Source organism: Leguminivora glycinivorella, chromosome 2 (assembly GCF_023078275.1).
Source record: "Leguminivora glycinivorella isolate SPB_JAAS2020 chromosome 2, LegGlyc_1.1, whole genome shotgun sequence".
NCBI lineage: Eukaryota > Metazoa > Arthropoda > Insecta > Lepidoptera > Tortricidae > Leguminivora > Leguminivora glycinivorella.
The window spans coordinates 11,090,778-11,107,834 of record NC_062972.1 but is presented as its reverse complement, the minus strand read 5'-3'; the positions used below and the strand labels follow the sequence as shown (position 1 = coordinate 11,107,834).

Sequence of the window (17,057 nt, the reverse complement as noted above, 5' to 3'; positions counted from 1 at the left end):
TCTGAGTTTTTTTCTCTTAAGTCCGACTTACGCTTGACTGTAGATTTCTAATAGGTTTTCCTGTAATCTACAGGGAGAGGGCTATCTCGTGAATTTTCTTGAAAATTTTACGCTAAGTAGTTTCGGAGATAAGGGGGGGGGAACGGTCATTTTTTGCTTATTTTCTTAAATTACTTCTAAATTACCAAAACAAAAAATATAAAAAAAATATATTTCAGATGCTGATAAAATGCTCTTTCATTTGATATGTAACACAATATAGTTTTAATAACTTTGATTTTTAATTTTCAATTTTACCCCCCAAAAGTGACCTCTGTGATTAAATTTCATTTAATTAAATTACATGTCCGTCTTTGGGCCACAGGTTTACATACGTGTGCCAAATTTCAAGTAAATCGGTTCAGTAGTTTCGGAGAAATCGGCTGTGACAGAGGGACAGACAGACACGCGAGTGATCCTATAAGGGTTCCGTTTTTCCTCTTTGAGGTACGGAACCCTAAAAAGACTGAGTGGACAAAGTACCTAGAATACGTATACATGAATGTATAGTATCATTGACAATTCAAAAATTTAAATCAAAATTGGTTTTACTTTTATAACTACTAGTGTAATCAGTGTCTTACTAATGCTTTGCGTTTCTTAATTTTATTTTATTTTTCACTATTTCCCCAACTTTCGTCTCATCCGTTTAACACCTTAAACTATATTAAGTCTTCTATTCAGACACGCCCTAAATCTTAGTCGGAACAGACGACGGCGCTAGACGTGGAAATGCAAGCTAAGATTCAGGCGTCTGGGTTATATCCTAAATTGAAATTCGATAAACGCAATGAATTGCATTCCAGTCTTTGGCATTGGCCACGAAAGGCCGTCAGTTAAAAATAAAATTAGAATTTTCGATGTCATCAATTCAGCTGTAAAGCATCAATTATGTGCCTTTTTATATTAAGTGATATTTATATAAAACTAATTATGCTTTTGATGGGATGATAATTTACCTCAATGAGTATTAATATTTAATGAACTACGAAGAACCGTCCTAATTATGAATGATTATTCCAACACTGTGCAAAGCGCACAGTACGCTGTTACATAGTGTGAATATATCTAACTACTTAATCAAAATAAGTGAAAAAGTTGTCTGGTATTAAAAATAATTTAAACTTTGTAAATTTAGAAACTACTTAAATGGGTTTTTCACAGTTTTAAGCAGCTCCCTAGACCTTTTAACATATGGGTCTAATACAAGAAGCCGCCACTATCACAGCCGCTGCACTAGGGGTAGGACGTGGCACTGACTTATTCCTAGACGAGTAATTTATTTTATACACAAATACTGAACGTCTCTACTAGAACTTTCCGTACTGCGGTTCGGAACAAAATTTAGACTCACTTTCAAAGCAAATTTCACTCAAATTTTGTCTAAATTATGATACATTTTCGCTTAGACATCTATGAAAAATCGTACGACTATGACAACCCAAGATCACTACCTACTTAAAAAACTGTTTAAGGCAGACACGTTGCGTAAATACTAATAAATATTGCACGGGCACACAAGACGAGGCGACGATTGATTGAGAACGAGACAATATAGGTGTCTTGATTAGTAGATTGGTTCCCAAGGTTAAGTACGGCTACAGGCCCGTCGCAACGTCGACGCAGTTGCAGTCGTGCAGTCGCCGTGCAGTTAGCGGGTGCGGTCGGAGGCCACGCGCGTCTTGATCCACTTGGTGGTGCGCGACAGCAGGTCCGGCTGCGGCGCCTCCTGCCACGCCTCCAGGTTCACCTTCTTGATCTCGTCGCAAGGAACTTTGGGGTTGCTGAAAAGACAAACATCATTAACAAATTGTCAACCTTCGTGTGCTCCAGTTTACGGTAACGTGCCGTTCAAAGGGTCTCAAGGTGTATGAAATCACTAAATTTGATTACCATTATTTAGAATTGTATTCACATTTATTAAAATAATTCAAAAAACATTAGTGATTCTAAATTTAAATAAATTGCATTAGTTATCTTATACCTAGGCGTTTCAGTGGCGTCGTAGAGAAAGCGATTGGAAACACTCTTGTGTAGTGTACCTAAAGAATTCTAAATCGTAAAATCTCAAGAATACAGCCCCCGAAAGACGTCGAGAGTTGGTGTTGTTGTCATGTTGATACCTAATGGCAGTAGGTTATCTTAGCATTCTACCGTCAACAACAGCAGTTTTTAACTTCTGATTAGCAGAAACGTCTGCAATCGATGCCACTAGGCTTAGAATAAATTTAAAAGTGTAAAATGTCTGCCTTGGGTCCAGAGGCCGTGAGTTCAAGTCTCAGACAGATATTTTCCACTTTTAAATTTATCCTAAGCCTAACAACAACAGTGTCTAAAATTTATCAACTTTTGTGTCACACGTAATAGTGTAGCCAACACATACACATGATACTTCAGATAAAGTTTATTTAGGGTCGTAATCGGAAGCGGTATTATACCAGGGTGAACTCGGCTAGGTGGCGTCCCTCTAAAGCCGGTGCGAGTAGGTGAGTATGTTACCTGGGCAAGCTCGGTTGGAAGGCATCCTACTGAACTGTGGTGAGCCCGCCTTTGTCGCGGCACTCGGGCAGCTGCCACTTGCTGAAGCTGCCGGGTTCGACTTAGTGAGAGTAGAAGTGTGAGTATGTTACCTGGGCAAGCTCGGCTAGAAGGCGTCCCTCTGTACGGCGGTGAGGCCGCCTTTGTCGCACAGCAGGCGCGTTTCAGCTCGGCCAGCTGCCGCTTGCAGAAACTGCCCGCCTCGTTTACATGCGAGTAGAAGTGTGAGTATATTACCTGGGTTAGCTCGGCTGGAAGGCATCCCTCTGCACGGTAGTGAGCCCACATTTCAGCTTGACCAGCTGCTGCGTGCCGAAGCTGCCGGCTTCGTGCGCGTGCGAGTAGAAGTGTGAGTATGATACCTGGGCCAGCTCGGCTGGAAGGCGTCCCTCTGTACAGCGGTAAGGCCGCCGTTGTCGCACGGAAGGCGCGCGAGCGAGGCGCATTTCAACTCGGCCAGCTGCCGCTTGCTGAAGCTGCCCGCTTCGACTGAGTGAGAGTAGAAGTGTGAGTATATTACCTGGGCGAGCTCGGCTGGAAGGCGTCCCTCTGTACAGCGGTAAGGCTGCCGTTGTCGCACAGCAGGCGCGCGAGCGAGGCGCGTTTCAGCTCGGCCAGCTGCCGCTTGCTGAAGCTGCCCGCTTCGACTGAGTGAGAGTAGAAGTGTGAGTATATTACCTGGGCGAGCTCGGCTGGAAGGCGTCCCTCTGTACAGCGGTAAGGCTGCCGTTGTCGCACAGCAGGCGCGCGAGCGAGGCGCGTTTCAGCTCGGCCAGCTGCCGCTTGCTGAAGCTGCCCGCTTCGACTGAGTGAGAGTAGAAGTGTGAGTATGTTACCTGGGCGAGCTCGGCTGGAAGGCGTCCCTCTGTACAGCGGTAAGGCTGCCGTTGTCGCACAGCAGGCGCGCGAGCGAGGCGCGTTTCAGCTCGGCCAGCTGCCGCTTGCTGAAGCTGCCCGCTTCGACTGAGTGAGAGTAGAAGTGTGAGTATGTTACCTGGGCGAGCTCGGCTGGAAGGCGTCCCTCTGTACAGCGGTAAGGCTGCCGTTGTCGCACAGCAGGCGCGCGAGCGAGGCGCGTTTCAGCTCGGCCAGCTGCCGCTTGCTGAAGCTGCCCGCTTCGACTGAGTGAGAGTAGAAGTGTGAGTATATTACCTGGGCGAGCTCGGCTGGAAGGCGTTCCTCTGTACTGCGGTAAGGCCACCATTGTCACACAGCAGGCGCGCGAGCGAGGCGCGTTTCAGCTCGGCCAGCTGCCGCTTGCTGAAGCTGCCGGCTTCGTCTGCGTGCGAGTAGAAGTAACGGTCTCCGGAGCGCGTGCGCCACAGTTGCTCCTCTGTTAAAGATTAATGATAGTTTTATTATCAGTCACTTTACCAATGAGTTGCTAAAGCAAGATAAATAAGGTGAGGATGCGTAAAATTTTGTGTGCTAATCTGCCAGGCAATCATGGTCGCACGATAAACGACAAAACATCGGACCGTCTCTATCGCATTTACAAATAGTGTGATAGGGACGGCCTGATGTCACAGTATAAGGATAAATCAGTAGTTAATCTCCGGCAGCGGCGACGCGGTCGTTACTACTGCGCAAGGTCACGCAGGGTTGTACCTGTGCTACCGTCCTACTCGTAGTAACTGTGTATGGCGCTATGCTAGTACCAACGCTCTTTCTACCTTTTTATCTAATAAAGATTCAAGTACGTGTTTGCTGACGAAATCGTATTAACATAAAATGTTTGAATAGATGTTTGCACAATATTTAAGTAGGTACCAAACTTTCGAGCTAGATAGATCGCAGCATCTACCTAAATGTCGTTACAGATAAATCCTTATTGATTTTAATGTGTCATTCTAGCTTTAAATCTCACTTTTACGCCATTTACGTAAGCAATAATGTACCTAACACTGCAAAAATATAACAACCACTTACTTTTCTGGGTGTCTAGGAATTCTAAAGAACATTCTGACATTTCCGCATTTTGAGAACTGTTCTCCATACACCTATAAACACTACAGTAACGAAAATATGTCTTCGGTGGTGACGTCATTTTTTCCCGAACTCAACACGTCAACACAGCGCGCGAACGCGGCCCCGACTGTCCAGCCCAATACTTACCAGTTTCGCATGTATTCGGTGCATATGGAGAGTAGTTTTCGACACACCGCGCGGAGTGAAGTTTGTTAGAAGAGTTATTACTGCTTTATACTGTGCTGATGTTTTATCATTTATCGCGCGACCATACTTGCCTGCCTGAATTAAAGAATTGGGCTAGTTAAAAAAAAACGAAAAGGCGAAACGTTTCAGATAATTATTAATTTAAAACATGTTTATTAAACTAAAAACTTAATTTTAGGAGGCATATGGGTATCTGGGATTACTTAATAGTAAGAGGCAGAAACAGAAAATAAAGTAAAACTGAAACGACATCGGAATTCCTATCAATCGTGCTAACAATGAAAAGTGCATTCATTGTACTTATGTCAACTTGTGCGTAAATGCCTATACCCCAAGAGCTATCCGCTCTTGCTACTACTGGGAAAATAACTTAATTCTATAACAGTACTTTTTATGTCACCAAAATTTAAGTTTGGTAATTTGGTATAGTTTTCGTATAATATAATAACGTATAATATAATTTAAAAAAAGATTATTTTAATTCACTAAAAATCAGTCGAAAATAGTATCAGGACTTTTGTTTTAAATTCGACTACTTTAATTTATGACCTTTATAACACATTAAGAAACCACCTAGTTTTGTGAATGATACTTCGTAGTAGCAAAAAGCGCACTGGTATTTAATTTAAAACAAATGCCTATAATAAATAAATCCGATTAACCTTTGGGGTGTCTGCTGTCGAATTTAATTATTTTCATAGAAAATATTTTAATTTGTATCCTTCCAGTGACCAAGATAAAGATGATACAGTAGGGTATTTTTAAAGTTTATGTAATGAAGAAGTAAATGTGCGGCCTTTTTTAGGTATTTCTAATTATGGAATAAATTGGAAATATCTAATAACTACATACTTATTATATATTGGTAGCGGCTCCATTCATTCAATATTCGTTCGCAATTCATTTTGACATAAGTCATTTGAGCATATTATGACAAAAGGTATTTTGATAAAGAGTTTATAGTGTGTCGCAGTTCCATTTGCAATTTTGATAATTAGGTCTTTATACACTAAGTTGGTTATGGCATGAACGATTTTTTCCTAAGCAGATAAGAAGTTAACGTTATTAGCATCAACAAGAATGTTATAAATGCAATTTAGACCCAGATTTTTAAAACATTTTTGTTATGAATTTTGCGTCCTTGTATTTAATGTCATTGCAGTAGCTTGTACTCATCAACTTATAATTTAAATAAAACATTAAAAAATGAATTAAAAAAGCTGTAATATCTACGTATGCGACGACTGAGATTTGAACTCCTGACCTGTGGCTTTTAAGTCTAACGATAATCGCCGGGGCTATACTATACCTGGCCGTGACAAATGGGTCGAAATTAGACTTTGCATAGCTTTCGCGTGTTTGTAACAAGCGTTGCTTCAACGATTCTGAAGAATGGAAGAATACATTTCACAAGATGACGGAGATCTGTCAAATGGTAGAAGATAAAAACGTGATATAGATGTATGTACTGACAAGTATATACTCCTTTCGATGACTGTCAAATCGCATGCCTAAAATAAATATGTAATTTTTTTAATTACTTTTGACTTTATTATCGGCGGGAAACGTCTGTTTTTAATCTAAAATATTACTTATGTAGAAACAGGCATGTAATGAGGAGGAACACTCAAAGGATATGACAGATGGCGCCACCCTATTAGTCCGTGAGACGTGAGAGCGAGAAGCTGATAATTATGTTTTTTCTCTCTCTCACATATCAATGACAGTGACATGCCTAGACTCTTGCTTAGGCGCCGCCTGGCGGGGTAAAATGTCAGTGTGCCTCCTCATTTACGTTAATGTGTAATAGAAGAACAGAATAAAAAGCATGCGACACGGCTCATCACCTACTCTCGGCCCAGCTCCACTGGCGTGGTGGTTTGCCATATGGATTCCTAAATGTAAGACACTAAGGTCCAAACCAAACCACGCAAAAAATGTAAATATATTATTAAATTAAAGTATTAAATAAAGGTCAAACTTATTGGGTGGATTATCATTATGCTGTTAATATTGTTAAATAGGGACAATAAAAGTCAACCTCGTAGTATTAACTGTTTCGAATTTGCCCGGCCAAATATTTAGATTTTTTTATTTCCATATAAATATGTTGGTGGTTTTTATATGTTAAATATCTGAAATATTATGTGCTATTCATTTCTGCTTAAAAATATCTGTTATTATATCAGCTCTAGAGCACGTTAGACAAAATTCAAAAATCCTATACTTACCAATAAAAATAGTCTTATTTCCCGTCATATGTTTAGGTGGCTTCGGGTTGTAAACTTAAAACTGATTTTTTTCTACATGTTTCCACCATTAAATTACTGTGAGGTATTTTGCTGAAAGAAAACGCTTATTTTCTGGGCGTAGTTTTTTTAGGCTTATGTTTAACTGAGCACCTAATTTAGTAACATTTCACACCAAATAAAATCCATTCTAGCACCAATTTTAGTAAATGAGCACCAAAATCAGTGTACCAATTTAATGAAAAATTATAACCAAATATTGTAACTTTTGTTAATGAAATAATAACTAATTACCCAAAAATTGTAAAATGATCGCCAACATTAAAACACCTTTTAATGTAAATGGAAACCAAAATTGTAAGATTTTGCCGTGCTATTAAAGTACATAACACCCAAAATAATCGTTGTCAACCCAAAAATAATTAATGAGCACCAATGTTGTTACCGCATTTTATTACAAAATGATACTCAAATACTATTGGCCTAAAAGTAGTCTGTGGGGGGTCGCAGTTCTAACCTAACCAATCCCACTTATTGTAGCAGTTCGTCTGTATACAGGTCGCAGTTCTAACCTAACCTAACCGACTTTTTGGTAGCAGTTCGTCTGTATGTGGGTCACAGTTCTAACCTAACCTAACCCACTTTTTGGTATCAGTTCGTCTGTGTATGGATCGCAGTTCTAACCTAACCTAACCCAGTTTTTGGTAGCAGTTCGTCTGTGTAGGGGTCACAGTTCTAACCTAACCTAACCCACGTTTTGGTAGCAGTTTGTCTTTGTGGGGGGTCGAAGTTCTAACCTAACCTAACCTAACCGACTTTTTGGTAGCAGTTCGTCTGTGTGTGGGTCACAGTTCTAACCTAACCTAACCCACTTTTTGGTATCAGTTCGTCTGTGTATGGATCGCAGTTCTAACCTAACCTAACCTAACCCACTTTTTGGTAGCAGTTTGTCTTTGTGGGGGGTCGCAGTTCTAACCTAACCTAACCGACTTTTTGGTAGCAGTCCGTCTGTGTGTGGGTCACAGTTCTAACCTAACCTAACCCACTTTTTGGTAGCAGTTCGTCTGTGTATGGATCGCAGTTCTAATCTAACCTAACCCACTTTTTGGTAGCAGTTCGTCTGTGTAGGGGTCGCAGTTCTAACCTAACCTAACCCACTTTTTGGTAGCAGTTCGTCTGTGTGGAGGTCGCAGTTCTAACCTAACCTAACCCACTTTTTAGTAGCAGTTCGTCTGTGTAGGGGTCGCAGTTCTAACCTAACCTAACCACTTTTTGGTAGCAGTTCGTTTGTATGCTGGTCGCAGTTCTAACCTAACCTAACCCACTTTTTAGGAGCAGTTCGTCTGTTTATGGATCGCTTCGCTGTCTCATGAGACTGGTCAAAAGCGCTGTGTATGAGGTGCGGTGTGCAGGGGGTTTATCGTGAGGAGCTACTAAATTTGGTGTTATTATATTTGGTAATATACCTATATGCATATTTTTTGGTAATCCATTATTTATTTAGGTTACAAAAGTGCATTAATTTGGGGCTCAAAATCTGGTGCTCATTTACTATTTTTGGTGCTACTATTTAATGTAAACGGTTTACTAAAACTGGTGGCAGTTGTATAATTTTAAGTAACATTATTTTGGTGTTCATCTACTTTTTTTGGTCGCAATGGTTGGGGTACCAAAACTTTTTTTGGTGCTCATTTAAATAGTTGCCGTTTTTTTAATATCTTCCATTCCAAACTATTGGTGGATTCGAAAATATAGGTTTTTTAAATTGCGATTAAGCGCTGTATATGAAATAAAACTACTGTTATAGAATTATTTTCAAAACTATCGTACCTACCGGTCTCAGGCTATTATTGTTACGCTAATTTAATAAAACATGCAAAATAAATATTATACGACGAACGACAAAATATTTGAACAGCGTACTCAAACATACAACATGGCAAGTAATTGTTCCATTAAAACAGTGCCTTTCATTTTCGTTGTTTTGTCGCCGAGCAAACAATAGAAAGCTTTGCTGCAGACAATGCCATTGTTTGGCGATAACCATTTATAAAGTCATTTAAACTAACAATTTGTATGCGTGTCTAAGTTGTTTTCATGACACTTTTTTTGTTATTTTGTGAATTATTATCCACCTTAGGTAATGTATTTTGAACAAATATTTGCACATAGATAAGGAAAAATCAACAATAAAAACCTCAATATTGTCTGATATAAAACTATGGGTCGCATATAATATTAGGTTATAAGGTTATAACGCTCGAGCCACTAGTTGACTACGAACGCTGCGAAGGTTTTCGAAACGTCGGAATATATTATAAATTCTTTACACGCGATCTAAATAGTTTTATTTAATGTTTAAAAACCTTACTCAAAACATTGGAATAAGGAAAAGGGAGACATAATATCAGCTAATCTTACAGCCAAGAAGCAAGTGTTCCTTCAATAAAGCCAGGCTCCAAGAAAGAGAATCAGAACAACCGAACCGGGCTTGCTCGGTAACAATGTTTTGTTACCGAGCAAGCGCTGAACTGCTGCGCGGGAATACAAGCATGTAGTAGATACGTAATAGTAGTTTCCACCACACCAACTGGTAAAGGCTCTCTTAATACTTTATTAAAATTTTGAAAAAACCCCCGACCGCGACCTAGTGGACCGATTTTCATGAAATATGGCTAAGAACACTCCCGACTAACACAGCTTTCAAATAAAAAAAACTAAATCGAAATCGGTTCATCCGTTCGGGAGCTACGATGCCACAGACAGACACACACACAGACAAACAGACAGACAGACAGACAGACAGACAGACAGACAGACAGACAGACAGACAGACAGACAGACACGTCAAACTTATAACACCCCTTCGTTTTTACGTCGGGGGTTAAAAATCAATTCACAACATCAATTTCTTTCCGAGTGTCTTGCTGGTCCCATAGTGTTTACCCTCTCCAACTAAGGGGGGACTGAAATCTTCTCCAGGCTGAGGAGTAGGGTTAGAGCCGGCGTAGCTTTATTTGACGTTCATATGCGCATTGTAATATGCCTACTTGGAAAATAAATATTTCATTTCATTTCAATTCCATCCGCCAGCTTCGGGCATCAAGTTAAAATTTGTATCAAATTACTTTGTACTCTTGTGAATGAAATGCAACTTTCTCATCCGTTCACTTCAGATTTCAGACACATATAATATAATACTCGTACTTAAGGTATTCTTATCAAAAGTGCCTTGGTGTGGTGAAAAATAATTTACGTAGTAATTTCTTATAACTAACAAAATCATACTTGTCGGTTGCTAATAAGTCAGTCATCTCTGAGAATACACGCAAAACCTATCTCATCTCGTCGCAAACATTAAAATACAGTTTTAGAATAAAAATAATCCGAAGAAGAGCCAGTATGAGAATAATACGTACTGATAAGGCACGTGAAGGTAGGTCCGAAGGAAGAGCCCGGCAGAGGGGTCTCGGCCATGGCGCCCACGACCAGATCCACGTCGTTGGGATGCTCATAAACCTCCATTAGCTTGTCGACCACCTGTGAACACATAGGAATTGTTACATCAACCTACTAGCTTTTACCTGCGGCTTCATCTACGTACTAAAAGTAAATTCAAACGTAGAACTTTGGACCCCCATTTCACGCCCTTAGGATGTGAATTTTGAAAAATCCTACGAGCAAATTTGAAATCTCTAAGACCAACGGTTTCGGCTGTGAGTTGATATGTCAATCAGTCAGTCAGTCAGTATTTTCTTTTATTATTTAGATGAACATGTGTGTATATCAAGCGCGGATCCGGCAAGGGGTCATGACCCCGTCCCTTTGGGATTGAACAAACAAATTGATCACTTTACCTCCCCCCGCTGGAGCCGAGGTTGGGCCTACGCGGGGAGTCTAAAAGCTAGATCAGCCCTGGATCACATAAGAAAATTAAGCCTGAGGCATTATACCAACGGTGCTGGTAGGTTTGTCACGTAACTAACCCTTTGAATAGAAGTGTATCTAAGAGCGTTTTCACATGATCCAATCTGATCTGATATTGGTGGCGTCCTACATCCGATATCGGATCGCAAATATGTGAAAACGCGTTAAGCGACGTAGCCCGGCAGACGTGGTCGTACACGCGAGGCTGGCCTGACACTGACCTCTTGTGGGATGACGTCGGTGAAGTGCTGGAAGGTAGTTGCGGGCGGCAGGCCGCAGAGCGCGTGGTATGCTGCATAGCCGGGCAGCCCGTGGTCGCGGCCGCGCTGGACATCTAGTGCCAACGCGTCCAGTCCGCCTAACCAACCTTGTCGCACCTGTGGAGTAACAAACAAGAGTTAAAAACTCATATACGAGGCTTCTGTTCGACTAGCTGTATTTCTTATCACTCACAATGTACATGTGTGTATACAGGGATAAATTCGCCTATGTACTTTATACACCGTGTGTTTATTGTTTTCCGTTAAATTCGACACGCAGTTAGGTTCATCACCAGGAACCACCCTGTAATATCGCTTTTCGTTAAATTCGAAAAACATTTTTTTTTCCTTTCCATACATAATAAATGAATTAATTTGTGAGAGGACCTTAATCATAACATTAAAGTAAGTGTCAAGCGTCTGACGGCAAATGTCAAAACAAATAACATAAGCAGGGAGACTAGAGATAAGGAGGAAAGTCTGTCGAAGTAGAACAGTCGCAAAAATGACCGGCTGAGGCCTTGTACAAATCTCTCCGCTTGGAGCGCATGTCTCGCTCAATGATCAGCGATGTGAGATGACATTAGACGTTCTTTTCTCTAGGCTGATTTCGTCAGACTGAGCAAGTCAAGAAGTAGTCCCGTGGTAGTGCGCTGGCTTCGTACGCAGATATTCTCGGGTTCGATTCTGACAGCGATCTCTTTTGCTTTTTGTTTTTTTTATACATTAATTTTCTTTTTGTGTATTTTATATGTGTTTATTTATTGTTTTATTCATAGAAATGTTAACTTAAGCCCTTTTACATTGTTTGCCCCATCTTAGGATTCTTCGGTAATGTTGTAAGTCTTGCGAATGAAATTTCGAAAAGTTGTAACAAAACAAAATATTTTTGGACATTAAAAAAATAAAATGATTCAAGAAAAATATTAGTAGAAAAAAATAAAAACCGGCCAAGAGCGTGTCGGGCCACGCTCAGTGTAGGGTTCCGTAGTTTTCTCAAAATTAAACTACTAAACCTATCAAGTTCAAAACAATTTTCCTAGAAAGTCTTTATAAAGTTCTACTTTTGTGATTTTTTTCATATTTTTTAAACATATGGTTCAAAAGTTAGAGGGGGGGGACGCACTTTTTTTTCCTTTAGGAGCGATTATTTCCGAAACTATTAATATTATCAAAAAACGATCTTAGTAAACCCTTATTCATTTTTAAATACCTATCTAACAATATATCACACGTTAGGGTTGGAATGAAAAAAAAATCAGCCCTCACTTTACATGTAAGGGGGCTACCCTAATAAAACATTTTTTTCCATTTTTTATTTTTGCACTTTGTTGGCGTGATTGATATACATATTGGTACCAAATTTCAGCTTTCTAGTGCTTACAGTTACTGAGATTATCCGCGGACGGACGGACGGACGGACGGACGGACGGACGGACGGACAGACAGACATGGCGAAACTATAAGGGTTCCTAGTTGACTACGGAACCCTAAAAAAGGTCTCATCAGGATTTGAACCCAGGACCTCTTGCTCCGTAGGCGGGGTCACTACCGAGAAGGCAAAGAGATTGTCAAACCCTTATGCACCTGCGATTGCAGCGCCACCTATCTCTTCTTTTATATGTGCACTTCTGATACTTAAAGCTTTCGCTCCTTATATTTCTAATCTCCATAAACATAAGGAAGTGGTAAGGGATGCCACACACGTGTTTAGTAATTAAATTATGTATCGTAGTGTACATTACGGAGCCTTAATACGATGATTAAAACCCAAAATTATATTTTAAAACTATTTAATTGACGACGAGCGTCTTACATGATTAGTTAGAAAAAGTGCAAGGGGCGGGTAGGTATACAAAATATTAATAGCGGCGCAGTATTAGCGCCTACTTGAATACTGAACGCAAAGTTTCACGCGTACAACGAAGCTATCTTCAGAAGTCTGAACAAATTATTTTTTTAAATAATTCGATAACCGTAAGAGTTTGGACGCTAGTTTCTTAGAGAAATTAATAGTATTTGACATAAAGAACCTTCCCTTAAAGTTAACGGAATTCAATAAAATAGGGTGTATACTTTACTTACATACATTTTTTGTGCGATAAAATTATACTATACTACTACATATTTACTAGTAAATAGTCTAATAAGTGGTCTAGATACTTTAACTAAATCAAAGATAGTATGCTGTTAGACGAATTAACATGATGGTTAATTACTTGCATTATTAACAACAGTTTTTAGGTAATTCTACACAGCAACCATACTGTTTATATATGTATAAGGCAAAGACATATGTAACTCCTTATAGACGGATAAAGTCTAAGAAAAAAACGTACCTCAAAGCCATAGAGAAAAAGGTACGTTGGCCTAGATGGCGTTACACCTTTGGGGAACGCTCGGCTAGATGGCGCTAATATTAATATTTGACATTTTAAAACATATCAAGCTAACAATATGGGCCAAAATGTCAAAACTGAGGTTCAAAAGTTTTAAGCGTGTGCCGAGAGATGACAGTCTATGCACTGTGAATACACATTTTACTTTGACAGTAACTCTCTATAATACTCGATCCTCTTTGGTATAAGGTATAATATGTTGGCATTCTTAAATGAATAAAAAAAATGTTAAACATTAAATTTCAATGAATAACAATGGTTATCAATGAAGTTTGCATTAAGGGTGCTTTCAAGAAAAAGTCAAAATGTAAAATGGATAGTTTTAGTCGGTGAAATACTACACTTTCCGTTATCTAAGAGATATATTTAATTCAAGTTTCAATTAGAGCATATTATTATTTTTATTCTTATCAGATGGGATTTTTGAAAACTAACTCACTAAATTAATTATGAATTTTTCTCTGATGCACGTTTAGGAAAACCCTCGAATAGCGCTGAATTAGCCGATCTTATTTGTAAAATTTGGACAATTTTGAATACTGAAACGGATTAATTTATAATACGTATATCCTGCACTACAATCTTCTCAGACTACATTTTTATTATAAGATTTTGAAAAAGAGTAAGTAAACAAATTCAATTTTTTTTCAGGAACCACGTAAAATTAAGTGACAATTTCTTTGAAAACCTACATAACATCGAAGTAATTTCTTACAAAATTAATCTGCAACGTTTACTAAACTTGATCTTTTATGCTTTAGTAATTATAAATTTGTATTATATATTTTTGGCAATTTATTGAAAACGAGCCTTCACCGTCATAATTATTACCGCTTCTGGACATTTTCTCATATTTTGTTGGACCAAGTAAAACAAGTCCTATAATATTTTATATGTAAACTATTCGCAAATCCCTTTAATTTGATACCACACACGGTATGATTAAGCGCTCGGTTGCGATTTCGCTATTTTTCACGTGAAAGACCTCTTAAATTACGGTGGTATTCATAAAACCTTTGACAGTCATTGAAACAAACATGATATCACTATTGTAAGTGCTTTGAATTGTAAATAAAAGCAATAGGTGTCATATATGGGTATGCGTCCATTCTTAAGCCCCATTTAGATGGTACGAGTTTCTCGCCCGTCTTGGTCGAGAAACTCGTATGACATTATCGTATGCGATAATCGCCTGGCGAGTATCGTACGAAAACGTTTACATTAGTGCGAGAAATAAAAACTCGCATACGAGTATCGTATGCGAGACTCGCCAGGCGATTATCGCCAGGCGAAATAGTTTAGACGGAGAGTAGAATTTTCGGGAGATATTTCCATAACATTTCTCGACTCGTCTAAACCGGTTCTCGTATGACATTTTTTCTCGAACGTGCGATTATCGCACGAATCGGAACGAACCGATTTTCATACGAGTTTTGCCTGTCAACTTGCGTGCCTAGTTGCTAATTAATTAATTATAAACACATATATTATATGCTTTTTTATAATATTGGGTATAATTTACCTTGGATTTATTTGAATTTAAGATGAATAGTACCCAATAATATTAAAAACACTATAAATGGGGCTTTATTATTAGCGCATAAAAAATGTTCATTGTTTATTTACTCTTAAAAATACTCAAAAGCGCTTACTATCAGTCCACCGGACGGCAGCGGGCTGTCTGTTCTTTGGCGTTGTTAGTTATTACTTCTAACTCAATGGACCCCTTAAATAAACGTTTCACGTTTGTAAAGTCAGCTGCAAAAGTGCATGGCAAATTTATCAATTAATTCATTCATAACTTCTCTATGCAATTTCGGAGCTCACTGTGTACTTATATACGTAGGTACCTTACTTGTAGGTAGTTACTTAAATTTTTCTTTTTAATTTTGTTTAGAATGTGCATTATTAAAAAGTGACATTTGATAGTCAGTCCTCAGATAAATAAAATCGGCCAAGGTCTTTACAAAAAATAAATTATCAAGACTACTAAGACCATTCTTAGGGTTCCGTAGTCAACTAGGAACAGTAGAAACCCTTATAGTTTCGCCATGTCTGTCTGTCCGTCCGTCCGTCCGTCCGTCCGTCCGCGGATAATCTCAGTAACAGTAAATATGGTACGAATATGTATATCAATCACGCCAACAAAGTGCAAAAATAAAAAATGGAAAAAAAGGTTTTATTAGGGTACCCCCCCCCCCCCCCCCTACATGTAAAGTGGGGGCGGATTTTTTTTTCATTCCAACCCCAACGTGTGATATATTGTTGGATAGGTATTTAAAAATGAATAAGGGTTTACTAAGATAAGTTTTTTGATAATATTAATATTTTCGGAAATAATCGCTCCTAAAGGAAAAAAAAGTGCGTCCCCCCCTCTAACTTTTGAACCATATGTTTAAAAAATATGAAAAAAATCACAAAAGTAGAACTTTATAAAGACTTTCTAGGAAAATTGTTTTGAACTTGATAGGTTCAGTAGTTTTTGAGAAAAATACGGAAAACTACGGAACCCTACACTGAGCGTGGCCCGACACGCTCTTGGCCGGTTTTATTCATCATTTTCGAGCATGTAGGTCACCCCGATATACCTACACCATTATCAGATTGTGACTGTATCTAAAATCAAAAATATAGCTATTTTAATGCCGCCTTAAGACAAGATAGACAAAATACTTATAAAGATAAGACAAAGGAATAAATTCTGCGATATAAATTGTAAGTTAAGCATATGCACGCGCTTGTGTCAGTCACGAGTAAACAGCGTGACAGCCAAGGTTGCAGGACACGGAAAGTAGACAACAACTTACTCATACGTTTTGCTTAAAACACGTTCGCCTATAAAGTAATTACGACTACGTCAATGGCGTCATATATTACAAGTTAAGCAACTTTGATGTTTTCCGATAAATTTTATACAACGTCGGTGGCAAACAAATATACGGTCCGCCTGATGGAAAGCGGTCACCGTAACCTATGGACGCCTGCAACTCAAACAGTGTCACATGCGCGTTGCCACCCCATTAGAAACTTACTTTTAATGCGAAAATAGACAAAGAGGTCAGTTAAAAATATATTCTATTGGTTGTATGTTTTTCCCATTCCGGAAACCAATGGATATATGTAAGGGGTATACCGAGCGTATCATGGGACTCTCACGGAGGCAGCATTCGCCAAAGTGTAACTATATTTTTCACCTCACTAGCTCGGAAAGGACTTTTTTATTTTTTAAAAACAGATAGCAAAATCGCATTTTATCCACAAGAGTGCAAAGAATATTTGAAATCCGAACGTGTCACTAGTTACTTTTTTGTACCCCCGTTAAGCAAGCAGAACTTGCGGTAACATTGCTCAATGCTACATCTGGGAGCTTGAAACTTACAATTGCAAGCTTGAAACGTTTGAGCAACGTTTGAGCCATATTGATGTTAAACGCTTTCGGCCGCGCTGTAGATAAACCCTGTAAGTTTCCC

The 17,057-nt window shown here is 39.0% G+C and overlaps 1 protein-coding gene across 4 annotated transcripts in view; it reads right to left on the bottom strand.

Annotated features, from left to right (window-relative positions):
- Nucleotides 1–564: 564 nt before the first annotated feature.
- The window catches only part of LOC125242361 (peroxidase-like), a 74,327-nt gene continuing 57,834 nt past the window's right edge, over nt 565–17,057 (bottom strand). For all 4 annotated transcript variants that reach the window (XM_048151162.1, XM_048151158.1, XM_048151159.1 and 1 more), the window contains exons 10-13: nt 11,150–11,305; nt 10,421–10,541; nt 3,730–3,910; nt 565–1,823 (exon numbers count right to left, since the gene is read on the bottom strand). In XM_048151162.1, the coding sequence (XP_048007119.1) occupies nt 1,691–1,823; nt 3,730–3,910; nt 10,421–10,541; nt 11,150–11,305 (591 nt within the window). In that variant the 3' untranslated portion in view covers nt 565–1,690. The remainder of the gene's footprint in view (nt 1,824–3,729; nt 3,911–10,420; nt 10,542–11,149; nt 11,306–17,057) is intronic.